A 27,479-nucleotide genomic window follows, 5' to 3' on the forward strand; every position below is an offset into this window, starting at 1 on the left:
ATATATATATATATACATATATATATATATATATATATATATATATATATATATATATATATATCTGTATGTATGTATGTACAGTATATGCAATCTGTGCAGGCACATACATGTAATGAATCTATACACACAATAAATGTATATTTTTCAAATGCAACCCATGCATAATTTTTTTTTTTATTTAGTGAGAACTTAGTCATCCATTCATACTCTCAAAACTGGATTCATAAACTAGTATCAATGACTTCAAGCAAAAATGTTCCGTGGTGAGAATGCAGTCGAGCTATTTGATAAGTGTTTTGAAGCCATATACAAGTATACTTTTCATGTTAAGTTTTCCCAAGTGGTGTATCTCCGTAGTAATAACAAGGAATAAACTCAAGTTTTGGTTGTAAGACCCTACGCAGGCACCTCCCACTTACTTAAGTAACTTGTAATCATTTGGAAGTAAATCACTAGCAAAAGTATTTGTGTTTGGCTTGTGATCTGATGTACAAAGAATTTCCATGCATAGCAGACTTGAAACGTTCATTTGATTTTTTTCGTCGTTATTTTATTGTATTGTTGTACAAGTGAGTTTGATCGCTTGTGTGTGATTAGTGGAATTTGTCATGTGTATTTGAAATTTGCTTTGTTGTTGGTTGCGTGATTGTTGAGTGAAAGATGCTAGGAAGCCGTGAACTGGACCCCGTCGCGGGCGTTGAGAACAGTTCCATGTCTGTCGCCACCATCCCGCCTGCAAGAAGGATTGGTGTCGCTGATTGTAAACAGACCCGTGTTTGGGAAAGACTTTGGTAGTGTGTCCTGTGAATTTGGAACTATCAACCAACGCAGTGAAGTGAAATATCTACAGTGTGTGCCTTGGGTCTTAGGACACTCTTAATTAACAACATTCCGAACTTTGTGAGGCTAGCGGCGACGCTGCTTAGGCTAACGCTTGGACGAATGTTTCTGCCGTTTGTGAGGCTACAGAAGTGAGCAGGGTACGTGGTGTTTGGTTACATGTAATGTCATTCATGTAGCATTTACCGTGATCGTAGCAGTTTCATTTTGTCGTAGAAATTTTAGTAATTTCGCATTGTAGGAATTATTTTTTGTTTTACATGTTTGTTCCGAGTGCTGCCCAGGCGCCTGTTGTGATTGCTGGTAGCCTGTGTGGGGATGCCGTATGTGAGCATAAGTGGTTTGTGCGTAAATGAAACGATTTGTATATTGTGGATTTATTGTTTGCAGAAATAAGTATACATTTTTTTTTTTGTACAGTAAACTGATGTAAGCTGTCTGTTTGCAGCAAATGTCTCTGAAAGTCACTGAAACATTGTAAGAAGTTGAGAATATAGAAACTGAGGCTTGAAGAGATTATTTTAGCTACCCGCTAGTCAAGACATAGGCTCCCTCCTGCTGACGATTACGCTTGTTGATCTGCGGGATCCCAATAGGTTAAATATTGGCCCCCTCCCCCCCAGAGAGCTGGAGATTTGACAATTCGGTACAGCTGCTGTGGTCTGCAGCAGCTGCGTTCACCGGATTCTGCATTGTTCCTTCTTTTAGCATTCGAATGTTCCGGTTTGATTTTTCTAATTTCGAAGAATACAGCAAACTGAAATAGATCTTAATAGCCGTTCCTTATGCTTTCATTAACAAGTCTACCTGGGTGCGTCCATAATCGTATTTTTCCCTTGAATGATATTGCATACCGTATATGCTTGATAAAAGGGACTATATATATGGTTTTCGTTTTTGGACAACTGAGTGAAAAGTTCGAAATCTGATGAATTACCAGTATAAGCTCGCTGACTCGTACAAACGCCGTGAATGGTTCCTCATATCTTTAGAAGCGTTATATGCTTTATGCTGTAGGTTGCATAGTATTGCAGTGCCGTGTCCTGTACCAAAATACTGAAATAAGTATCACGCGCACAAACCAGAACATGGACATTTAATCTTCCCTTGGCTTGCATATATCAAGGTGATAGAAAGTATAGTGATAGACTAAAAAAAATATATCGACATTGAAATTGTTATTAGAAATAAGGAGAAAAAACAACAACAACAGCAACATTACTAAAACTAATGATGTCCAGTCTCTGCGTTGTGTTATTGCTACTTGTGAGTAAGGTCAACCTAGTGGAGGCTGGTAGAAAAATAATCGTCAGTGAATGTGGAGTAAGGAGGAAACATACCGTAGAGATAAGGTGAACTTTTGATGATACAGTTGTAACAGGTGAGTAAATAAGGGAATAAGGCGGTCCAAAGGGAATAAGACACAGATAAGTTGGAAAAGGGAGGAGGTGACATGACGTTTTGGCCTTGATATCCAAGAAGCGCAAATGTGCGTGTTTTGGGCTTGATATCCAAGAAGCGCAAATGTGCGTGTAAGAGAGTTTGGCACATTTAGGCTAATGATGACGAATCTGTGTAACTGTATAAAGTAGTTGGAAGGCAAGAGAGAATTTTTGCACGAGGTAATTATTCCCATAGATTTCTTTCAACCGTCTTTCGTCAGAAAGAAATATTGGTTATATATTTTGTCCCCAAGACCAAGAGTTTAGCTTTACCTCACCAGCTCTGTGGCAGTACGTACTCATAGATGTCGAAAGTATAGAGGGTAAATATGTGGAGATGCTATCTGTATAGCCTACCAGTACTACGTAGTTCGGTGGTCTTCCACCAGGGCGGCGCTGCAGAGCGTTGCGGCCGTCTTGACAGGTCTGGTAACCGCTCAAATTGAATAGAACAAGTGGCCTAGTGTGGATCTCTGTACTCTGCCAAACCCACCCCACAGCAAATATCTCTTCTATTCTTGTCTTTAATGGCTGATATGGGTTCTCTCGTATTTTTTAAAGGTTCTATTGGACATTTTTTTCTTTTAAGATGTGGGGTGAACAAAATTTCAGACTTCTCAAAGGCTTTATTTTACATTTAAACATATTCAGATAATACGAAAATAAAATCATGCCAATCACATGTTTTTTATTTGGTTTCACTCTGTCAGTATACACAGAAGACAGTCTTACAGTCACAATTATTTGACTTACATCATCCCAGTTACCATATATATATATATATATATATATATATATATATATATATATATATATATATATATATATATATATATATATATATATATACATATATACATGTATATATATACATGCATATATATATGCATGTATATATAGGCTATACATATTACTTTTCCTTATGCTATATAAATAATTACGCTTGATTTGAAAATCAAACATTTCATGTTCTAATTTTGTAACCACCTGAAGAGGTATCATAGAGGTAATGAATTCTACTCGTACACTTTAGCGTTCTAAACCATCATATTAATGATAGGGAGCAGGACTGGCTGGCCGAATCATCATGGTAATGCTCTTCAGCGTCAGTTTCTTGTGATGGACGCCCCAAATCATGCCATGGTCACCCGTTTGGAAGGGCGTCAGGATCTTGCCGGTCGGATTGGCCGTGTAGCACTGGAAGTACCACCACCCACCTCCATGGCGCCTAGCACAGTGCTCTGTCAAAGCGATTAGTGTAAGAAGCAGTGACATATGGAACTTGCAGAATGCTGTGATGGCAGTAGCACTGAAAACAACAACTAAAGATTAAGAAAAAGGGTTCAAGTTCCTGATTTTAGCTCTTCACCGACTCCAGGTGCTCGGGAGAGTACCCAACAACCCCCACGAATCCAGGTAAAAAAGGCACAGGTAAAAAAGTCACAGGAAAAGTCACATTAATCTTTCCTAGATAGTGACTCCCCTAGGGTTTTAACTCGGTATGTATCCCCCTTTGCGGCGTGTTTAGTACAAGCCGGTTGTGGATTTTTTTTTAAACATAAACAAAAGACTGCAAATATCATAAAGATAATGACCCCCAAGAAATATTTGAATTTCCCCGTGACTTCATTACTGGCCACCATAAATTAATGTGACTTTTGGTTCTGTGACTTTTTTCCTAGCTAAAATTGTGACTTTTTTTCTGACTTTTTTCCTGAGACTTCATTATTGGCCACCACCCCCACCACAGACCAAACAGTCCGACAGTAACTGATTTGAGTACTAGCTGATAATTTTCATGGGACCAAGTAGCAAAAATAGCAAGCAGCAAAAATGACTATAGCAACACTAAACAACAGCTATCAGCTGGTCTTCTGACAGATCAAATAGTTAGGAGGTTCCTCTAATTTTCCTTGGGCCCGAAATACTTCTTTGGAAATCAAATTTCGAAGGTTGGCGCACATTCATTACCCAGCGACAAGTGAATAACTCTTTTACTATTATTATTTAAGACGACACGGTTACGAACATTAATAGAAGAAAAAAACAAGTCTCGTACCTGTATCGATATCATTATCGTAGTCATGAGTGGAGAATGAACTCCCGTTGTGGATCTTCAGTTCATCGCTGGCTGTGCTGATGTCAGGCGAGTACCCATCGATGCCCAGTTTATAGCGGTTATCTTCATTGCCTACCCTGAAAGACGGCACCACGATAATTCATCCATGGTATACGATTATGAGCTAAGTTAGAAATAGCCTGCTTTCTGTTTGCGTCTGAATAAAAATTACATTCGGGACGCACCTGAATTCTTTATAAACGTACTATGAATAAGAGCACAGATGTGCGCACGTCTGTGTTCAGATGAATGAATAAGGTGCACCTGTTAATGAAACGAAAGAATAATTATGCATTCATGTTACGAGTGGACTTCGTCCCTTATCTGGCTAATCAAACAATCATAAAGAATTTATATCTACGCACAGAGTACAGATAATTGTGATTAGTTCTCTATAGGCAACTGGGTAACCTTGAGAACAAATACTGTGAATCACCTTCGCGGCGGGTTCAATAAGATCATATCCTCGTCTAATTACCTATAATATTGACTGAACTTCACAATGGTGCTTATCATGCAGTGCCCAAGCAAAAATGACGAGATTTTCTAAGCTGAAGGCCTTTCATAACATCTAAATATCTTTTTTCATTTTGTTTTGTTGAAACGCTCACGTCTCAAAATGAGCATAGGTTATCGAAAACACCGTCAGGCAAATTAATCTTATTTTGTTTTCATTAGAGCCTGTTTTTTTTTATCTCTATGAAGGCATTGTTACGATATATTAATAAAAACGGGCTATATGCTAATTATTAAGGAATTCTAATTGGGGTGTAAGATTATTTGGTGAAAATAACGGAACTTTCCTCACAGTGGATTTTGGCGTTATTGATGCAAAAATCACGAAAACAAGACTTAATGTTACAAAATTTCCATGAAATTTTGAAAAAATGTGCAGGAGGAATATTTCATAACCATTTGGTAAATGAATATGCATACATATTTACGGCAGATAAGCTGATTAATCTTGATATGTACTACTGACGCAATACTAAAGAAAAACATTAACTAGATAGCTGAATAGAATTAGGGATATGAAGTTCAAAAGTTAAAATAACAACCAAATTCCACACGACAGATAGCTACACAGGTAGCTGGTTCTGTTCTTCTTGAGTATAGTACTAACACAAACATATTCCACGTGGCAGTCTTCTCCTTGGTGTCGCTCCAGTCTGTGATGACCACTCGGAGCTGATGGGGAACCTCTCTGGTGAGTTTGTGCAGCACCTCGTTCCCTGCAAGCAGTGCAGAATTAGACGGACGAGCCAGAGGAAAGTCAGGGAGAAACTTGTTCTATTATCTAATGAGAGACCCTACTCTCTTGCTAATACTTCCCAAAGTATTGCGTTGTTTACATCTTGTCTAAGTCTGTCAGGTAGAAGATTCTCGCCATGTGTTGAAATAGCATTTTCCCTTACATTCTGTAATTGATAATTCAGTGATGATAATACTATGACAGTTCTTCAGCAAGAGCTTCAATAACCTACCAAAGATAATGCAAAAAAAAAAAACCATTCGAATCTAGTTTGCTTTTCTTGGCGAAGCAAAACATTGCAAAGCTGTATCTTTCAATGAAAGTTGAGATAAGTCGATCCTCTTGATGTCCAGTATTTGTTTTGGCTGATTGCATTCGCCAATAACTTTCCCTTTTCTCTTGAGAAAGATTCATATTTCATCATTTATATCATGTTTCATAGGTTAAAATTGCACTGGCGCTTCCTTTTTATGTGGCATCATTAACAGGAGATCTATTTTATCAGAGCAGAGTATCAAGTCCTGTCAGAGATTGTCTGTGTCTACAAGTATTTCACCTACGTCCGAGAACTGATTTATGTTGCATTGATAATTCCATCTGGGATTTACATATATATATATATATATATATATATATATATATATATATATATATATATATATGTATATATATATATATATATATATATATATATATATATACATATATATATATATATATATATATATATATATATATATATATATTGTGTGTGTCCTGTATCTGTCTTTTTATTACCTATCCAAAACTCTTCATTGATGTCTCCAAAGCCATCCTTGTAATTCTGCCAAGTGGTGTTGAAGTTGATGGGGTTGTTCGTTGGTCTTCTAGCCAGGATGACTGTCCATCCTCCACCTTGCTCGCGCTGTTCGCATCTCACCATCCTTGGAGGCAAGCCTGGCGGCTTAATCTGAAAAAGAATGAACTCAGTTACCGAATTCCTGTCTTCAGGATTCTCTTATGGAGTTTAGCCTAAAGAGTCACTAGAACTTGTTGTCACCGATTACTCATTCTCGAAGGTGTCGAATTACGTTCTTATTCAATGTGTTCGAAAAGTAATTTTCTAATAATTATTGCAGATTTTGAAATGAGTAAGTGTGGTTCTATCTTTTTTTTTAAGCAATGTTCTACCACAGTTTTACTAACTAGGGTCGGTGATGAGACGCCAGATAATTGACGATCAATCAGTCACCAACCAGGATCGTATACTATTATTATTCAGAAGATGAACCCTATTCATATGGAACAAGCCCACCAAAGGGGCCACTGACTTGAAATTCAAGCTTCCAAAGAATATGGTGTTCATTAGGAAGAAGTAAGAGAAGGTAAAGGGAAATACAGGAAGAAGATTAGCATTAGGGTAGCAGTGCATTGCATCTTCGGCTGAACTTCAGAAGTTCCAATTGCGCGACATCCTCTGAAGGGAGACTGTTCCACAGTCCAACGGTGTGAGGAATAAAGGACCACCGGAACTGGAAAGTTCGACAGCGAGGCACATTTACTGCTTGCTGGTGCTGCTGTTCAGCAAATCTGGTTGCTGTCGGCAGAAAAAGTGGATCAGGGATCAATTGTGAATGTGAAATAGCTCTGGTAAAATACAACTTATGAATAAACAAGAGACCATGCGTCGATGGTACAAGTCATAACTGCTAATATTAGGAAACAGAAACCTACCACCACGAACCGCTAAACCTAAAAGAGATAAATCTCTGGCAGAAGCAGAGATCCACACCGGAGAACTGTATTCCAGTAAAGGAAGCACAAACAACCTAAAACAGGTTGCATTGATTGTATCACTTGGAACTATATGAGACCTTACGAACAATACCTAACTTTCGTGCGGCATTTGCTGAAACTTTCACTAGTTGTTTCTCAAAAGTAAGATGTGTCAAGAGTTACACCTAGGATAGTCAAAGCTTTAGACTTATTCAGCATAGTCGCATCTACCTGAAGGGGAGGATGGGGTGGAAATTCTGTATGAGATCTGCTAATCAACAGTGTTTTCGTTTTGCTGGGGTGCAGCCTCATACCCCACCGCCTTCACCATTCACTGATCCGGTCTATGTCTCGATTGAGGCTGAGGGCGGCTTCATTTCTCATAAGTGGAGCCTTTACTAAACCCGCAAGTGTTGCATCATCGGCATACTGAACAGTCTTGTTTTCCAGTATACCATATCTAACCAATCTACCATCATCTGTTAGTAGTGGTGGAATGGAAGACGAGCCTTACCCAAAGAAATAGTGTCATTTTCATTTGAACGATTTCATCTCCATGTGCTGAATTTGGTCTGTTTGTTATGAATGTTGTTATTTCAGTTACCGAACACATTATCGCTAAACCAAAAACATAACGTCTTCTAGAATAGGTGCGTAATATTAATAATTACAATGGTTACGTTGATGTAACACATTATTCTTTTTAATGACTGGCTAACACTTATTGTCACCTGAGCAAAAACATATCCATGCCTCCTGAATCAGGTGTGGGATAAAAATATTAAAAGCACAATTTTAATAACTAGTTAATGAACAGTTTCTCAGCAAATTTTGTGATTTTTTGTACTAGTTTGATTGTAATTGTAACTTGCAATGGACAGGAAAACGTTCACGTTTGTCTGAGAGTCACCTGCAGACAAATTATGAAACAAAAAACACCTACCATGGTCGTAGAGGTCCAGCTTCCTCTCGCTTTAGCTGCACTGCAGTCCTCTGGCAAGGAGGAGGCCACAAGGGAGCTGATTGAGTCTAGGGCCTCCCTCAGACTGGCCACTTCGCCTCGCAGCACCTCTTGAGATTCCTGGAAATTTCTTATCTCCGACTGGAGAGCTGCTCTCTCCTCACATCTTCCTCGCCTGGTACTATCTGTCTGTAATGTATGCAAAGGTCATTTTGGTTATTAAAACCCAGGATTCAAAACTAGTAAGGAAAGTAACAAGGGTAAATTGATGTAACCTTGGCTTTGGTTTCTATTTTACTCTGTCTTTTCGTCAAATCAGATCAGACCTAGGAACTTTTTCTGAAGCTTAGTGCTTCTCACCTGACTGTTATTACTTCTGTAAAGTAGACACTTGTTTGCAGTCATCTTTCCTTGCGTGTGATATGTAAAATTTCCAGCCATCCGACATATTCTTTGGGAATAGAATTTCAATTGGAAATGTACACAGATGAAACATTTCAGGCAATTCTTCTAGTTTTGAGATTCAAATAATTTATGCTTCTAATGAGTATATTCATCTGACCAACCACTCACTTTCACCACTGTTCTGCACCTGTAGTGCAATCGAATCCTGTCGCCTTTCATAAAAATTACTATTAATTGAGCTCTGTGCTTTCTCAGCAGCTACTTCAAAACCCAGTTAGGTTAACTTATTTTACTCATATCATTTAGGTGCACTTCTCTACTATCTTCCATACCAACATACTTCAGAATACTCATTTTCATTGCCATTTGGCTTCAATATCTGAAAAGACGAGTTTCCAGTTTTCATCATTTCCCTTTGAATTCACTTCTGTTTCCCGCCTTAAAATATTTGCTTAGATTTAACCCAAAACTTGGTCGATTGTTTTACTTTCATTCATCCACTTTGCCCTGGAGTGCCTTCTTCATCTCTTATCTTTGTATTGTCAGTCATGTTTTTCTGTAGCATTTTGTTTCATTTTCCAGTACTGTTGGTCCTCTCTCTCTCTCTCTCTCTCTCTCTCTCTCTCTCTCTCTCTCTCTCTCTCTCATTATCCAGCTCCCTTGAATTTCTGTATGAATACTGGTTACAACAGCGCGGTCTGTCGATTCAGTGTCTGTGTGTGTTGCCTTACATTAGGATGAACGGTGTCCGGCTGCAAAACTTTGGCTAAAGGACAAATTAGGGCCTAGTATTTTCGCTTCATCAAGCCTCCCATGCTAGGCGGTCCACTGCCCTGGGCAAAGACTATTTAGTCAAAGGATAAAGGGAAAATGGCGCAGCTGTGAATGGGCATGGAAGGAAATCCTGAGCATTTCTGAGCTTTCTTTTATGTCCTTACCCTGTAAATTCATTCCTTCTGTGGCATTTGACTTGTACTGTAATTCATGAACTATATTTCATAATTCCATAATTCATACAAATATATATATATATATATATATATATATATATATATATATATATATATATATATATATATATATATAATATATATATATATATATATATATATATATATATTTATTTATATATATACACACACACACACACACATATATATATATATATATATATATATATATATATATATATATATATATATATATATATATATATATATATATATATACATACATGTACATATGGGATACTTATTTGTGACTGCACATGTGATAGAAGATGCAATTTGAGGCTTTAATTTACGTTAATTGTTACTCGAATACCTCTGAAAGAGCAAAATGAAGTTGCCTTTATGCCCCATTCGAGAAATCACCGCATGCACTGACTGAAACACCTTTGCTAAAGAGTAGAAACAGTGATCACAAACTTCCAGCAACTCACCTGACCAATAACTTCTCCGAGGAAAAAGATGAATAGTCCAGCGACGACATTTTGAGAGTTCATCTTCGGTGTTCAAGAGGTTTAGACTATTTTCCTTTATTTCACTCTGAGACGAATTGTTTCCAAGGCCGCAACGCAGAAACAAACGAGTCGCCGATGAATGATTTTTTTTATCTTTGGGTCACTATGAAATGAAATAAAAACTGATCTGAATAAATAGGTGAATAGCCAATGAATGTTTTCTATGTATGTGTTTCTACAGAAACATGCGAGTTGCGAATGAATATTTTCTTGACGCACTTTCTTCCATAGCTTGGGACGCTTTCAGTTTTATATCCTTTGTGTCAAAGTGGATGGGAGTTTTCTGTCAACCTGCAAAAGCAAAAGTAAAATCACTGATCTTCGCCGACGTCAAGAAGTTCATTCACTCAAACTGCATTATCTATTAATGTCCTATGTGTTATATGCTTTTCTCATCACAGTCTGAAATGTGGAGACATCCGTATGAATGGTATGAATAGTCCACTAACTCATCAGTGACCTCTAGAATGCATATTTGTGATAGATGGAACCGAGAAACGCTGAGAAATAAGTTATGCTAAAGTAAGGCAACTGATCATGGCCCTATGAAATAGCATGAAAGCCTTGTTCGGTGGTTTGTTTAGATGAGGCCTGCTCTCTGCAAGCCTCTCCAAGGACGGCTCGTGAGTAGTGTGGAAAAGTGTCAAAGAGAATAAGAGGCTTGTTGTAGACCTAAAGGTTCGTATCACCAACCGAGACGAGCACTAAACCTCTCTCAATATAGAAGGTTCGCTTCCATAGCACAGGTATGAAGAATGATCTAGAGTTTTAGAGGAAGGAGATTCTAAAACCTCTGGTATTGGGAGCTTCACCGGTATGTATATGCCGACGCTCTGCAAAGTAAGGTAGGCCTACGGTCATTCAACGCTGTAGTAGAAGTTCTAGCAAGATACGGCGAGAGTTTGTGCAGAGATCCGTATGCAGTTCGTGTCAGGATTTGGAACTGACGAGCAAATCTAATTAGTGCGTGAAAACCAATTCTAAAAGCGCAAACGCTTCCGAATTTTGTCACTAGTTCCTGCAGTTTCTCCTCAGTATCCTGAATCAATACCGTCTCATCTGTAAACATTACCCATTCTTAAAATACAAGTCACTCCTCCCATGAATCCCTTTCGTTACATTTAGTAATCTTCCCCTCAAATAGACGCCCTCTGGAGAAAACTGAACAATGGTAGAGGATATTAATAATACCAGATTGACAACAGCATGAAAGCAGACATTAGAAACCTCTTACAATATACAGGATAAAAATGGCAAGAATTCTCCCCCGCAACACACTTGTTATGCAGTAAGGGTTTGGTTAATCAAAGTTATTTGGCGTAACAACCAATAGCGGTCACTGTGTCCAAAGATTTTTGTCACACACACACACACAAGCACACATATATAATTATATAATTATATATATATATATATATATATATATATATATATATATATATAAGATAACTCATATGTCGATATCTTTACCGAAATAGCAGGAAGACGAGGGAGGGAGGTGCCTAAAAATAAAGAGACAAAAGAAAAGCCGGTTCAAAGTACTGACACAACTCGAGTCCCCGAGGTCTTTGACCTCAACTGGTCTTTTTTAGCCGACAGTCGTGTCCACACGCCCGGACCTCTTATGAAAAGGTGACGTCATCATTCATCGCTGAGCAAAACCTTCACTAAACATCCATGGAAAATGAGGTTCGTCATTTAGTTACAAGATGCAGGTCAGGTTCCCCATTAATTTTAATTAAAGAGAAGCTCTCCGCAACAAACACGATTCTTTCCTTTCACGATAAACATCTATGTGTCATATAGCTGTCTGTACGCTAGCTGTGTGTCTATTTTTTCTGTATGCTAGCACTGTTACTGTTTTGGATATACGAGCTACCCAGAAGAACAAACAATGTTCTAAGCACCACGAGTCATATCTCTCAAGCCTTCATATATACATTATAGAATGAAAACCCCGAGATACTACGAATCTTAATTATACAAAAATCCGTGAGAAAACTCACAATTGTTAATTTTATAGGCCTACATCTAGCAATGAAAATTAATCATAACACCGAATATAAACTTGGAGAATAGTACAAAATGACCGAAAGGAAAAGAGAGAGATTTCAACGGAAACGGACCGTTGACGACTTCAAGAGAAATCTCAGATCACCGACGCAAAACACCGTCCGAAGCTCGAAGAGGAAAACGAGCAACCTGACTCATGGCGGGAAATGACGCCTGCGATGTGATCCTGACGCACAACTCTGCTTCGTCGACTGGACGTACGTTTGTGATACGCTACAAACAAGGAGGAGGAGATTGCTTCGGTCATCTGTATGTTTTTAAGGATGTTTCCCGAGTCACAGGGGTTGCAAAATCATCTTTTTCTTAATTTGCGTATTCTGATGTTTAGATGTTGTTCTGTCTTTTGGAAGAGTTTCATCACCATTTATGGATTTCTTTTCCAGAATGACAAATAGAAAACATTTAAAAGGATATTGTTTTTCGTGGTGATCATATCCAGCTGTAGAAAGTCTCTCTCTCTCTCTCTCTCTCTCTCTCTCTCTCTCTCTCTCTCTCTCTCTCTCTCTCTCTCTCTGTGTGTGTGTGTGTGTGTGTGTGTGTGTGTGTGTGTGTGTGTGCTGAAGACAGGACGGAGAAAATGCGGTCGTATCCCTAACACTCGTATCACAAAAATCAAGCTTATCCTGCTGCGGATGTTAGTCATACTAGGCGCAGTTGACTGCTACCAAAAAGTAAAGATGAAAATAAAGTAAGAATAACAAGAAAACAAGATAACGGACACTTAGAAGAACTCAAAGAGTCCTTATTGTCTCCAACTATATACTTTTACCTGTCTTTTTACTGTAAATTATTACGCCCTTTGTATAATATGCATGCACGCATATCCGCACATGAACACGTTAGATATACGAACTCAAAAATAGCGCACATGCACGAACAAAAACCCGTACCTTTGAAAGAAAGTTAAAATTTAACAAAAGACATATACGTTTTTAATACACAATCATAAACATTTTATGAACTTATATATTTTACTGTATATGCAGAATAAACATAGCGCTTACGAACACACAGATAACTATGAATAACACAAACAAAACTGACAAGTCTCTCTCTCTCTCTCTCTCTCTCTCTCTCTCTCTCTCTCTCTCTCTCTCTCTCTCTATATATATATATATATATATATATATATATATATATATATATATATATATATATATATATGTGTGTGTGTGTGTGTGTGTGTGTGTGTGTGCATGCGCGTGTATGTATGCATAAGCCATACTTCCTTTCTTCCTAGATGGTGGCTTCGGAAGGCACAATCCTTCCTGTTCAAACGAACTTCTTGTGAGTTAAGTTGCTGGGCCAATGCCCTTGTTCGTGGAACCTACCCCAGTCGACTAATTGCAAGGAATATGATTAACCGAATTCACCGCTTTGGCTAGATGTAGATGGATTTAAAGAGACGTTCCTTTAGCTCGCTCGGGAATCTAACCCACGGCCTCTCATTGGTGGGGCAAGTGTCCTATCCAGTGAACTGTGGCAAATCTTTTACACACACATATTTGTACATATGTATATACATTTATTTATACATACGTACTTATTTATGTGTGTGCACATTTCCATTCGCTTGTAACGACCTTCCTAACCAGTGGCTTTTAGCGTAATGGGTGCTATGGCCAAGGTCTAACTCTGGCTATGACTGTGTGAGATCCCGTGAATTTCCCGGTTGCTTAACAGTCTAAAAAACTCGAGAGGACGGGATATAACTGGCCTGAAGCCAAATTTGCCTTTTCTCAAGTACAAAGGTTTCATTTTGTAATGCGGTTGCATAGTATACATTATTAAGCGAGGCATTTCTGTGACGGTTTCAGGTTCACATTGGCAATGAGTAATGATCGTCAAACCAGGTCTTAAGACCTCGGCAGCAACCGCAATTAAATAACATTTGCAAATTGTGAGAATATCGAATATCTAGCTGGAGATGAGTTCTTTAGACCGCCTTGAAAGCTCATTCACCTAATTCCCGTGCATTTTAATATTTGTAATCTTTTTAAATTTTCCATCTGTTCTCGCCGATTCATTAGGAAACGATTGCTGGAAACAGCGAGTGGTGCAGCAGCGCAATATCTCGAACCTGGAGAATTTTAATAAATGAATATCTAAACCAACTGAGAAACGTTCTCAACGATGGTCTAGGGAAATGACTAGGGAAACTACTTCTTCCTCAGTAGGCCTACAGCCACCTTGGCCAGATGCCTCGGCTCATGTACATCTAATAGAATCTTCCTTGCTCAGCTGATTACAGTCTTGGAAGATTTACATTTGCCCTTGAGAAAACTTATTCGGAATGAAGAAAAGGCAAGACGGTGTTTGTCTTCAAAAGTCGGCTTGTATTATCACGCATACGAACAAAAGATATTGATAAAATGGTAAAGAGTTAATAATAGGCATTTCATTTCCTCGACCGTGTAGTTACATACACACACACACACACACACACACACACACATATATATATATATATATATATATTCACCACGTCTCTCTCTCTCTCTCTCTCTCTCTCTCTCTCTCTCTCTCTCTCTCTCTCTCTCTCTCTCTCTCTCTCTCTCTCTCTCTATGTCTATTTTAAGTGTCACTTGCACCATGGTACGCACGGAAAACCTAAGTTTAAAGGGGCACGCGAACCTATGAACTGTTTAACTTTATGAAAACACATTGATTGAGGATAAGCGCATGCGCATACAGTTATATTAGTTTTTTTATGGACACTTACCTAAATGATGCTCATTTTGCTCTTATTGCGAAACAGTTTTTGAACCCGATTGTTGATTTCCATTGCGAATTAAATGCTTCTGAATATTTTATTTTCGCAGATTCTAACTGAGACTGCTGTTTCTTTTACCCGTTTGAGAGATGTGATTAAATTTTTGGAGAAATAAATAGAACATATAAATATGGAGAGAGAGAGAGAGAGAGAGAGAGAGAGAGAGAGAGAGAGAGAGAGAGAGAGAGAGAGACAAAGACGGTGATGGTGTAAGTGAAACAACTGCTCAAATATGAAATCCAACCAGTGCAGAAATATATTATATATATATATATATATATATATATATATATATATATATATATATATATATATATATATATATATATAGTTATGTATATATACACAGTATATACATATACATAATTATGTATATAGTATATATAAATATATATATTAAATAAATATATATATTTATATATATTATATCCTGTATATATATATATATATATATATATATATATATATATATATATATATATATATATATATATATATATTATATTATATATACACACAGTATATATAGAGTCATATTATCATAAGCACCAGTACGCACAAATACTTCTGGCTGCTCGGCTTCACAGTACAGGGGGAAATCCTATCGGACACGAGTCCTCCTTGACCTTTAATCCTTCCATTTTAGCGGTCAATGATGATCTCATATTCCTGAAAAGGCTCAATGATTTTTCGCTGTGGTTTTCACTGTTTGAACCTCCCATATAATTATCATTCCTTTGATCCCAGGAAATTGTTGAGGCACTTGACACTGGTACTTTGATTTTGTTCTTTTTATTTTCACATTTACTTGCGTATTGATACACAGAAATGGGGAACGAAGAGTAGGTAGTTACTGCCAAATGACACAACGTTACACCCCCGTAGGTGACAATGCCATCGGCGCACCTCACGCAGTGCACTGTAGGCATTTATCTCAGGGTATTGGAGCTTTCCTTTCGTCCCCGAAATGCAGGAACTTCTTAGCCCCTTGCTTTGTCTCTATCCCCGCTTCCTTTCTTTAATTTTGCTGTCCAGCCTTTTTAACTCTTATTTCTTAGTGCAACTTAGGGGTTTTCCCCCTATTTCACTTTTAGACTCTTGGACTTTTCGTTTATTTTCCGTTTAGCCACTCTGTGTCCTCTTTTTACTTGCTCCAACGCTAAATGGCTGAAGTAGTCCCATCGCTTGACTTTCTAACCTAAATTCCACGACTCCCGTCCAGTCCAGTGACACAACACTACATGAAAATATTCTGAAATGGCGAAATCTAACACGCTCTCTTTCTAAAAAAAAAAAAAAAACAACTGACACCTTTTTGATAAAGGACGTTTGCAGAGCCACACTCCTCGAGACCTCGCGAACTGCAAGTGCCGCCAATGAGGCCTGAGTCGCCTGACCTCTTGGTGACTGAGTGCCGAGTTTGGCACCTCCTCTGGGCAGTGGCACTGACAGAGGCACCGGATGTGCTTATCTAGCTTGAACTGAACATGCCCCTGAGACTCGCTATCTGACATGAACAAAGCAAATATTATTTTCAGAAGCAATGGGATGTGAATTTCCAAGTCAGGGAGCGTAGGAACGCTGATCTTATCAGTACTAGACCGTCCACTGGTGCACCCACAAAAAACTTAATCTCTCGTTGTTATTTATATTTTTTTACGTTTGGTGGTACGTATATTTGGTTCAGTATACGTATAATAATATACGTACTAATAAGAGTCTCAGGATAAGCAGACATATTGCGTTCACATACTGAAAATTAATTCGACTCCCGCTACCCTTTAGAATGTGCGTTGGACTGAGAACCTGTCGGCTTATAACTCAATGGAAAGAGGCAAGAGGACAGAAAAAGTGATGAATTATTCAGTACGCTCTCTCTCTCTCTCTCTCTCTCTCTCTCTTGATTTTGATTTTACTCTTAATAAAACGCAGCATTTAAGAAACATTTACGTGTATTAAGCGCTACCGTTGAAAAATGGCAGACGTGAATCAATTAAGACTGTCGGGAAAATGACAGAAACTCAAATTTCAATTATATCGCTTATGCATGAAAGATAAAACCGTTTCATTTTCAAGGGCTAGATTTTATATAAAAGTTATGCAAAGTTCTATTTTACAAAATGAGCTTTTTATATATTATGAAAATGTACAGAACCGCTTTACTAACATCACACAATGATAAAATAGTTTCGCCTAAGAATGCTGAACCTACACGAAGAGTAGAATCTGAAACCGAATATGTGCAGCATATAACTTGCATTATTTTCGCTATATGAGGTTACCATGAGTCATTGCAAAAACGAATGCTTAACCATTCGTCCCCTTAGTTCATTTTTTAATCCCCCTTTAGAAAGGGTTTGTAGTTCCCAACATCCTGAAATGAGATTGTGAGTCGTTTCTCGTCGCCAGGATTTAGATATCGACATTAATATGCTAACAGTCCTGGGGAGAAATGAAAGGAAGGAAAGGTTCCGTGGTCTCAGGTCATGAGAACTAACAAACAAACAAAAAAATAGCTTCAATGTTTCGTGAGTCATATACACTGAAATAGATTAACTAAAAATGCACGCAGCACCTCTCGTGCAACCATATGACACTTAGTAAGGGGAATGAGCAACCCTCTAACTGGTTCTTCCTATTTGCTTCCAAGATCTGAACTTCTTTCCTCTTTCTGATTGGTTTCATTCCACTTCTTTTCCTTTTAACAAAGGCGACGTGATCGCTTCCTTTGAAATTAAGGTCCACTCCTTTTCCTTCCCTGTCTGCTTTACTTAGTGCATAACATATCCGTTTCGCGGGCCTTCGTAGTAAAGATGAACTTAGACGGAAGTCATGCAAGCGAAACTCACTCCTTAGAACAGTGTTATATATTTGATTTTCGCAAAATAAATTTGCTATCGCAATATAAAGTTCGTATGTCCTATCGAAGCTCAGAGGACAGAACTAGCTTTAAATTATGGCAGTAAATTTATTTGGCGAAAAATAAATATATAACACTGTTCTAAGGAGTGAGTTACGCTTGCATGACTTCCATCTAAGTGTGTCCAGAAATGGGTGATATAGTTTTACAAGATAGAACTCCTTCAAAGTTTGTGAAGTGTCATCTGTTGTTGCAGACATAAAGGTATACTGGAACCTCAACATTTGTATCTTGTGCCTGTCGAGTAGCAGTTTCGTATATAACCTTGAATTCTTCTTCTGCCCTTAGCCCCCAAGGCTCGCCAGTCTCTTGAGGGGAGCCTTGAAGGGGAGGGTCCGACCCAGAGGCTGCTTCCTCGGAAGAAGGCAGGTGTCCTTCCAGGCTGGGGAAGAGGCCCTGCATTACTTAGTTTGCATAAAAATTCTCCCATGCCAAGAATTCATTCAGGGGAAAGTGTATTTCGTATTGCCATCAGTCTCTGTGTAGCACTTTGCCCTGGTTCAGTGCTCCAACCTTGGTAACTTGAGAAATCGTTTCTTTTCAGGGTTCACTGATGAAGAGGGTAATTATCGTCTTTCCTTGGATCTCGGAGAGGATATTTTGAAGTTCATGGAGGAAACTGGTTTTCTTGAAAATTTATAACACAACGTCAATTCAGTTTTACCATATTATCAATTTCTTGGAAATTTTGTTTTTTTATTCCTATAAGGCCACATTATTTATTTATGGCGATGATGACCATAGGTTTTGCAACGTTGGTTGTACGAGCTCAATGAAACACCCGAAGAGAAGTCCTTGAGACGAGGGACCCAGTTCACGATATATATATATATATATATATATATATATATATATATATATATATATATATATATATATATATATATATATATATATATATATATGTGTGTGTGTGTGTGTGTGTGTATGTATGTATGTGTGTATATGAATAGATAAGTAAATGGACGAATAGTAGTAAACAAATAAATACATGCAAACTGAATATGAACACACTCATGTATATGTAAAAAAAAATTCCTTGATTTTTTTATTTTATCTTAATATTTTTCCCACATTATTTTTGCATTATAAAATTCGCGAAGGTATTTTTATAGGAGAAAAGCAAAATTCTATACAAAGGACTAATCACTGTCCGTGTTTCTTATGTTTTGCTTCTAGCCTCTACACAGCTGTTGAAAAGAACATTGATGCAGAATAGCTAACATTTCTCATGAACTGCAACGCGTTGCTTTAACTGAAGTTTTTAGTCACTGACTGAAATATAATGCGAATATTTTATTGGTCTCTTACAACGAAGAAAAAGTGCGCCCTGCAATAATGGGTACGAGAAAAAGAGAAATAATTATGACACTGATGGCGAAAGCTGGACATAAACTCTACGATTTAAACACTCCTTGTTCCATTGTCTCGCTTGCACCCTCCCTGCAAAATTTGAATAGCCCGTAGGGATCTTTCAATTGATCTAACAGTGTTTAGATAACAGGCGCTGCATGAAGATTAATGATTCATTTGTTCAAGTTAATGAGATGACTGAATTTCCCACCCTCGGAACACCCAGGTAAAAAGTGGTTGCGATAATTTTGTAGCATGGTTGTACAGTAAAACCAAAGAAACATATAGCTATCTATTTTTCGTATATTTTTACAAACCCTAAGATAGATCAGAGGAAATTGAAGAGCAGCAACATCATATCAAATGAGATTTAAACTTAGAATCAATTGAGGAATTCATATATTTTCCGTGACCTTAAATATTTGTCTGTCGGTTCTTACAAGGCAAAGCAATGAAATAGCCTCCCTTCTCCATGTATGAAAGATTTGTCCGTCTGCGCTAACTTCCCGTTCAATAGCTGTGTAGAGAAAAGAGGAATATTCAGGATACAAAGTAAAGCAATAAATTCACTTACATACCATTTTGCTTTTATGAAAACCTTCCCGAAAAAGAGCGATTATTAGTCTAGTTGCCTAATTTGAGTGCTTCTTTTGATCTAACGAAATTTTTACGTGCTCTGAGGGTATAAAAGTTTTTCTTATATCTAGGGCTGATCAACCACACCCATTCTGCAATGGCTGCCGACTCCACTGACATAAAGGCACTGGCTATTGAGGGTTGGGGACTGGCGAGTAGGTTTCTTTTCTGAGTGCCGTGATGAAGAAGGTAATTGGTTCCTGAACGAGGTCGCTTCCAGGAAAAATAGATTACGAGACATAACTTATTGTCTCTGTCAATATTTTATTCTTTCTTTTTGTATACTGCACTTATAATTTATCGGAATGATAGGAATTATTTGTTGATATATGAGATGGTAAAGATGGTAAAGCATTTTTATTATGAACCGCGCTTTTTTTTTTAGCATAATCAAGCATTTTAGATGTTACTATTGTTTTCGACGTGTATAACTTCTTCAGAAGCCACTCGAAACAGACCACAGTTTCAAGAGTTGCTAGTATCTTTATGAGACGAATCTCTGGAAGTAAACATCTTACCTGGTCACAAGCATAGGAAATGGGTCTGACCGTCGCCTCTTCTCTTCATTTGTGTTCATTTTTTCTTATTCCTTCCTCTACTCATAAATCCCTTTTAGACCAGCAGGGGACCTGGTTTTGTTGTGTCCACTCATGCTGAAAAAGTAAAAGAATGAGACTTAAAATTATTATAGAATTCATGGGTTCGGATTACATTTCAATCAAGACTAATCATTCAAATTTCATATATGTAAGTTCGCCAGCAAATGATGGTATCTGGTACGGATTAAATCTGGAAGGGTGACGAATATGAGTGATAAAAAGAGAATCGTGACTGAGATTGTATCTAAGCACAAATATCAATAAATGCACCAAGTACATTCACAGTAATCAAAATACGCCGATCTGTGGTAACAGACCGGGAGTGTCACTGACTCCCTCGTCGGACATCTGGAAGAATGCACATCGCCAAGTACCATGCGGGAAGGTATTAAGCCGTCAAATTGTCTCTTCTCGTACTAACGGTAAATACAGGTCAGTTCTTTGTAAACTGCGTATGAATGTTTGGGATGAAATAAAATACGAGTTGAAATAAGAATGATCTTTAAATACTTAATGAACCTATTAAACAAAAATATTCTTATAGAATATTAGGTCTAGCGGGGATGGGGGTTCATTCAGTCTATTTCCATAGGAGGTCTTGTATGGACACAGCTTGTGTCAGTAAATCGCTCTCTCTCTCTCTCTGGAGCCACCTTAATATACATTTTCATATTTGCATTATCAGTTCCTTGTTAGACTCTCGATATCATTTTTCTCTTAATTTTGAAAGATTAAAAAAAAAAAATTCAATAAAAGGCTATTTAGATAACTCTGTCTTTAAAACTTCGTCTAGCCAGCAAACTTGATAATCGTCGAGAAGTCATGTAGCTGTTGTTTATTTTCCTTTTTTTGTTGTTGTAGTTGTAATGCATCCTCGACGCCCGTACTCGAAAATCTTACGGGATCACTCAGTCCATGTATAGAAGACTAAGAGATTAAGACTGCCGTGGACTTCAACTGAATCAAATTACAGTTTGAAGTTTTATATACAAAATTCAGAGTGACATCTTCTGTAGATACAGAATAAAATGTTCTCAAACGATGTAACCGGCAAGTATGGGATCTTTAATTACCCTGCACCTTCTCTGCGAGGTTGTTTGTGGCCTTTCTCGTCATGCTTATGTAAATTCGGAGTTACTGTGAACCCCATGTAACTGTCCCTGTTACTATATAGCTATTTTTTTATTTTAGTTTACAATATTATTAATCCGCTGCCTACTTCTGCTGCGATACACAAAGCTAACCCCAACCGTTACAATTTTACCTGTTTATTTTTTCGCCGCCAATGCGGATCGGTCACCAGAGGCCGATTTCTGAGAAAAATTAGTCTCATCCCGAAGTCACCGGTGTAAATGAAAGGGACACACGGGAACTCGGAATAAGCCGGATTTATATTCTCTGAAATAGACTTCTTTTGACCAGGCATCGTAAATTGGAAAATAGGTACGTTTTACTGTATTAGGTCCACTGCATGCGTAGAATTTTCTCGATAAATATGGTATTCCTAATCACAATACGGTCTGTGTTTTGCGAGACTTCTCGCATGTGTGTGTGTGTGAGAGAGAGAGAGAGAAAGAGGAGTGTCATCCATAAACGATGGTAGGCTAGTTTTTCAACGGATCATAGGGTTTTAGGAATAAAAGGATGAAAATTCCCAGATGTTGAGATCTCGTTAAAACTGAAGTGATCAAATCGATTGCAGTTTCATCTGTGAAAATGAAAGCTTGACTTTCACGAAGATAACTCAAGTCCGTAAGTATTCCGAAGCAGTATCCTGGCGATGTCTGATTCCACCTTGGAATCTTCAGTATTCGAATTTTATTCCATCGTATATCTCGTCGGTTGCTCTGATTTTATTAGTACGTAACATTTTCACTTTTACCCTTCAGCGACTTTCTTTTGAATCGGGCTTGATATTTTAATCCTTCTAAATTAGGGCGTTTTATTATTTAACTCCAAGAGCCGAAATCACTTCGAAGAGGTTATGAGAAAGATGCAGCTTGAAATTACGAACGTAACTGAAGACTATTTTGGTCCCGTTACATGTGATGGAGTCTCGCAGCAAATGTTTTGCAAAGAAAGTTGGTCAGCAAACATTCAAGAACGCCCCAGATTACTCACTGTTGATGTCACAGTTCGAGAAAACTCATATCAGTAGCTAAGTTCAGTGCCGAGCAAATAGCAGGCGCACCGTACTCCAGATGATTTGATATTACTGCTCCAAACCGTTGCTTGTGAACGGTGATCACATCGAGGTTAGAAGATATTACGAGCAGTATCATGAAGCCGGTTACATTTTAAATGATGATGCCGATAAAATCTGATAGTTCCCCTTCTGTCATTAAATATTGTGGGTGCTGATCGAAATTGCCAGATAACGACTCTGAAAGTTGTTTAAATTAATTCGCAAGATTTTGACGATGGGACCCACTCCATGCTTCAGTTAACTAGCAGCTAAAATCGTCATCAAATTATTTTGACATACTGTTATCACCTTTGATAAAGCATATTTCCATAGTAATTTTATGTAGAGTACTATTGCTTGAATTAAACCAATTCATTTTGATAAGCCAAATCTGTACAATTTTTCCATTTTTCAGAGATGTCCTTATGTATAAATCATGCGTAATTATGGCTTTTAAGAAAGATTTTGAGGTTTTCTGTTGTAATCAAATATTTTCTATGCATATGAGTGCATTTTAGAATAAATAGAAAAGAAATATTGAAATTTTGCTTTAACAGGATTTCTCTGCTTGGGGAACATTTTACTGGTGTGTGATATATATATATATATATATATATATATATATATATATATATATATATATATATATATATTGTATATACTGTATATACATACATACATATACAGTAGATGTATATTTATATATATATATATATATGTACATGTATATATACAGTATAATTTATACTGTATATATATATATATATATATATATATATATATATATATATATATATATATATATATATATATATATATCTTCTTCTTTTACTTTTAACGTGCATTTTTCCCATTTTTGTATACAGTATATACATATATATATATATATATATATATATATATATATATATATATATATATATATATATATATATATATATATATATATATATATATATATATATGTGTGTGTGTGTGTGTGTGTGCTGCAAAATAAGACATGGCAGATATAACTGTAATATATTGCCGACGCATTTTGGGAAAACGTAAACAAGAGTGCCAGCGGAGATTAGTAAACATTACAAACATTCTACCTTTTAGAACAAGTGGTCGTTATCTTTTCCTAATTTTAATGATTCTGAAAATTAAGGAATCAAGTTATATTTTGCCAAGAAATGGTAAGAATGACTTTAAATGTGTCTTCTTAATTTGGTACTATTGGTCAGATTGCATGACGAAATAAATTTACAATGTATGAAAATACCTTCATACCACAAATTTAACTGTTATTACAGTCTTGTGTCAGTAATGATTGCATCGTTCATTAATCAAATGTTCTGTGCACTTGATAATTACTTAGTGCTCAATAACTTTATCTGATTTAAACAGCCTTGCCAGATTACGATTTTAATGGTACGCTTGATCTTCGCCAGAAAAGCCTGAGCGACTTTCACTACCGAGGTTAAGGCATATGTAATATTTCACCCAGGTTCTCAAGGCCTTTCAAACTCGGATTTAAAGTCAGATCTTTTTTTCATATGCAGTTACATATTATTACATATATATTTAAAATTACAGAGATGAAATCTTACTCAACACAGAGAAAGTCTAGAGTAAAAATAGTTTCCTCTGCCTCGTAATAAGTTATCAATGTGTTTCTTGCAGTCTACCAATTCTCTTCACAATTATCATTTTTCTTTTAGGCTAATTGCTTAACACATTTCACAGTAGAATTGTTGTGTAACAAATTGCAGACATCGATATTTGTGTTCAACGAAACAAACGACAAATTTTTATACGTCAACTGATTCTTTAAGAATGAAGCAGTTACTGAAATAAAAAGAAATAATTTTTGATTCATGACTGAACCCTTCCTTAAAAGATGAAAACGCTCCACCATACCACTAATGTCCGTTACAGGATGCAATCTGAAACGTTTTCTTTTCTAAGTTTAAACAAATCCGTTATCGTTGATTTTAAATTTCTCCACATGCAAGATCCGTATGGTAATGGCTTGACCCAGTTACTGCTTGATTGATTATTATATATATATATATATATATATATATATATATATATATATATATATATATATATATATATTAAATGCCTGGAAATCCAGTACTGTACGTCTGTGTAAGCAAAACCATATATACCAAAAAATATGGGTCAGTAGATAAGAAGCATTACTAAATCTACCGAATCACTATTCTACGTTCCGCAGTGTGGCAGTTATACCAGTTGTCAGTGTCGTAGGCACCAGGGTAAACAGCTGCTCGGGAGGAGAGGAAAACAAACTCGCAATTGATACAATTCTTCCTCGCCGTCATGGGAAATGCCGATACAAAATTACATTTCAGAAAGGCGGTCGTTCAGCTGACTACGAAGACGTCTGTGAGTTGACAAGCTTAGTGGGCAGTTGAAGATGGATCCCTTCGTAATTGTGTTGCGAGGTCAATTGGCTCGTTTATTTAGCTGCCAGCCCGATCATAACCGTGGATGGGTTTAGCTCATTTTAATTAGATTAGTTTAGTATTAAATACGTTAATCTTCATCCCCAGATATACGAGTGAAGGCTGAATACTTGTTTAACTGATGGGTAACCTAGTTTTGTAAATGTCTTTGTTCAATTTTAAGCTCTCGACTTTTAACTGGGCAGACGGTAGATTTAAGCCTGGCCGAGAATTTGGCTCATGATATGGACCCATTTTTATACCTCGAAGGCCCAGCACAGTGCTGAATGGTCTTCTTGACAGACTTACCTTAATTAAGGTGGTTACCCTAAAATTAGGCAAGATATTTAGGAGAGCCATGGCCCGTGTTAGCGTAGGTAAGTGTATATGAAAATTGTTGGGTAGCCTGTATGTTACTTTAAACATATAATTAGATACTTAAATCCTAAGTGGATTGAGTAGTGGTCTAAACAACCTTTTGCCTGTGCCTGTTGAATCATTCACATATTTTGGTAAAACTTTTTTTTTTATTTCTTGCCAACATGGAATTTAAATTGAAATGGTCAGTTGATGGTAATTTTACAGAATATGAGGGACAGATGAATAAGAAGTTACTTGCCTCCTACTATTGTAAGCATATATTGTTGTTTTGAAAGTATTCTGTTAACTCATGATGTTGTTTGGAAGCATTGGTTGGTTGTAGTGTGGTGCAATCTTTTTTATTTTTCCGGTATGTAATTGTTAACTTTTTAGCTAATAAAAATACTTCCTTTGATAAGGTTCCCAGATATTTTTTTGACTCTACCAAGTTCTCAATGACTCATGCATGATAATGCTGATGCTGAGAGTACTAACTATATCCCTTTGATATTAAGAACCTGCAGTAAACAACTTAAATGGATGGTAGTACTAAATGTTCACGAAGAAGGTATTTTACAGTGGAAACGACCTGAAGGTGCTTGAAGCGCACCCCAAAATCGCGAGTTAATTGGATATTCTTGAAACGAAGCAACCAATCAGGTTTCAGCATTTTGTACCCGTGCCTAGCGAAAAACAAAAGATTTATGCCTCTACAGACAAATAAATGTTTTAACCAAAGTGAAATATTAGGAAGCAACAAGAACAAAAAAATGTACCTTCTAACTGTACCTCCCAACGTTAAGGTAAATCTGTGTGCAATGCTAAGGGGGGGACAGGGGCTTGCTCCCTTGCCATTTAGGACTTGGAGTGCAATGTTAGGTTTTTATGAAATTCTGTATTTCTTTTTATGATTTGTGGTGCTCAAGGTCAAGTTAGGATAGGTGGCAGGTCTAGGTTGGACCTGGTGCCCTAGATTAGGTTATGCTAGGTAAGTTTTACAGTGCATCCCTGTAATTTATTCTGTGACTTAAAGCAACTTAGATCAGGTTAGGTGGGGGATGGTTTGTTTCCACCCAGTAATTTTTTTATATATAAGAGGGCTGGGAAAAGAAAGTTAAATAATTTGCATCAGTGATAATGGTCATAACTGCATAAAATACAAAATAAGCAGTCTGAAAAATTAGGGTTAGAGCGTACTGTACAATGATAAATGTTCAAAGCACAGAAGAAGCAGTCTTGATTATCATTGCAACAGAAAGTAAATTAACCCTCCCAAAAAAAGGACTAAACATGACAGCATGAAGTAGAATGCAGTGTCTTTTCTTCCTTTGGTCTTTACCCACCATTTACCCTACATAACCTCACCTAGGATACTGCACAAGTAGGTGTTACTGGTATTTTCCTCCTTGAACATCTCCCCACTTCCGTAAACTCTTTTCTTACGTAGTGTTTGGAAAGGCATGGGTTGAGTTTCCCCAAGCAGATCTGTGATATGCATGAATTTCTGTTAATGAGACGTTTCACATTCACCCAACTCAACTACAAGAACTTTTGAGGCACAAGCCTAATTGTTCACATATGTAGAAGTAATTTTCATGCAGTACTTGCTTTTCATTATCATCCTTAATTTCTCATTTCCACTCTAAGTGAAAATAAGATGTTTGTAATTTGTTTGAGGCCTCAAAAAATATGAAATAATTTTCATGTCTTGCAAATATTCTCATCTTATTTTCACTAAGTGTATCCTCCTATTAGCCTCTCATTGGTATATATCTCGGGTCTACAAACAGAGCTGAGAAAAGAACAGGTTAGATGACCTCTCAAGTGA

At 37.1% G+C, this 27,479-nt stretch overlaps 2 protein-coding genes across 9 annotated transcripts in view; one reads left to right on the forward strand and one right to left on the reverse strand.

The window, feature by feature from the left end:
- The first annotated feature begins 747 nt into the window (after positions 1-747).
- The window catches only part of LOC136839648 (protein HID1), an 85,625-nt gene continuing 58,893 nt past the window's right edge, over positions 748-27,479 (forward strand). Inside the window, exon 1 of one of the 4 annotated variants that reach the window (XM_067105965.1) lies at positions 748-983. Coding sequence is in view for 2 of the 4 variants with exons in the window: in XM_067105963.1 (XP_066962064.1) it covers positions 25,167-25,232 (66 nt within the window). In the remaining 2 variants the exon portion in view is untranslated. Of the gene's footprint in view, positions 984-25,057; positions 25,233-27,479 lie in introns of those variants that run through there. The other 3 variants (XM_067105964.1, XM_067105963.1, XM_067105962.1) reach the window with 3 other exon arrangements.
- On the reverse strand, positions 2,900-20,593 carry LOC136839650 (angiopoietin-related protein 7-like). 5 transcript variants are annotated; one of them, XM_067105969.1, is made up of 7 exons: positions 20,573-20,593; positions 10,219-10,590; positions 8,355-8,561; positions 6,434-6,605; positions 5,528-5,636; positions 4,345-4,481; positions 2,900-3,526 (listed from the first exon to the last, which is right to left on the reverse strand). In XM_067105969.1, the coding sequence occupies exons 2-7, from the start codon at positions 10,279-10,281 to the stop codon at positions 3,336-3,338; spliced, it is 879 nt and encodes a 292-aa protein (XP_066962070.1). In that variant the 5' UTR covers positions 10,282-10,590; positions 20,573-20,593; the 3' UTR covers positions 2,900-3,335. The 5 variants fall into 5 exon arrangements, with proteins under 5 accessions (XP_066962070.1, XP_066962072.1, XP_066962068.1 ...); XM_067105971.1 differs by lacking the exon at positions 20,573-20,593 and adding an exon at positions 16,457-16,590 and having other exon boundaries at positions 10,219-10,402; XM_067105967.1 differs by lacking the exon at positions 20,573-20,593 and adding an exon at positions 16,457-16,558 and having other exon boundaries at positions 10,219-10,701.

The sequence above is a fragment of the Macrobrachium rosenbergii genome, chromosome 6 (assembly GCF_040412425.1).
Source record: "Macrobrachium rosenbergii isolate ZJJX-2024 chromosome 6, ASM4041242v1, whole genome shotgun sequence".
Lineage (NCBI taxonomy): Eukaryota > Metazoa > Arthropoda > Malacostraca > Decapoda > Palaemonidae > Macrobrachium > Macrobrachium rosenbergii.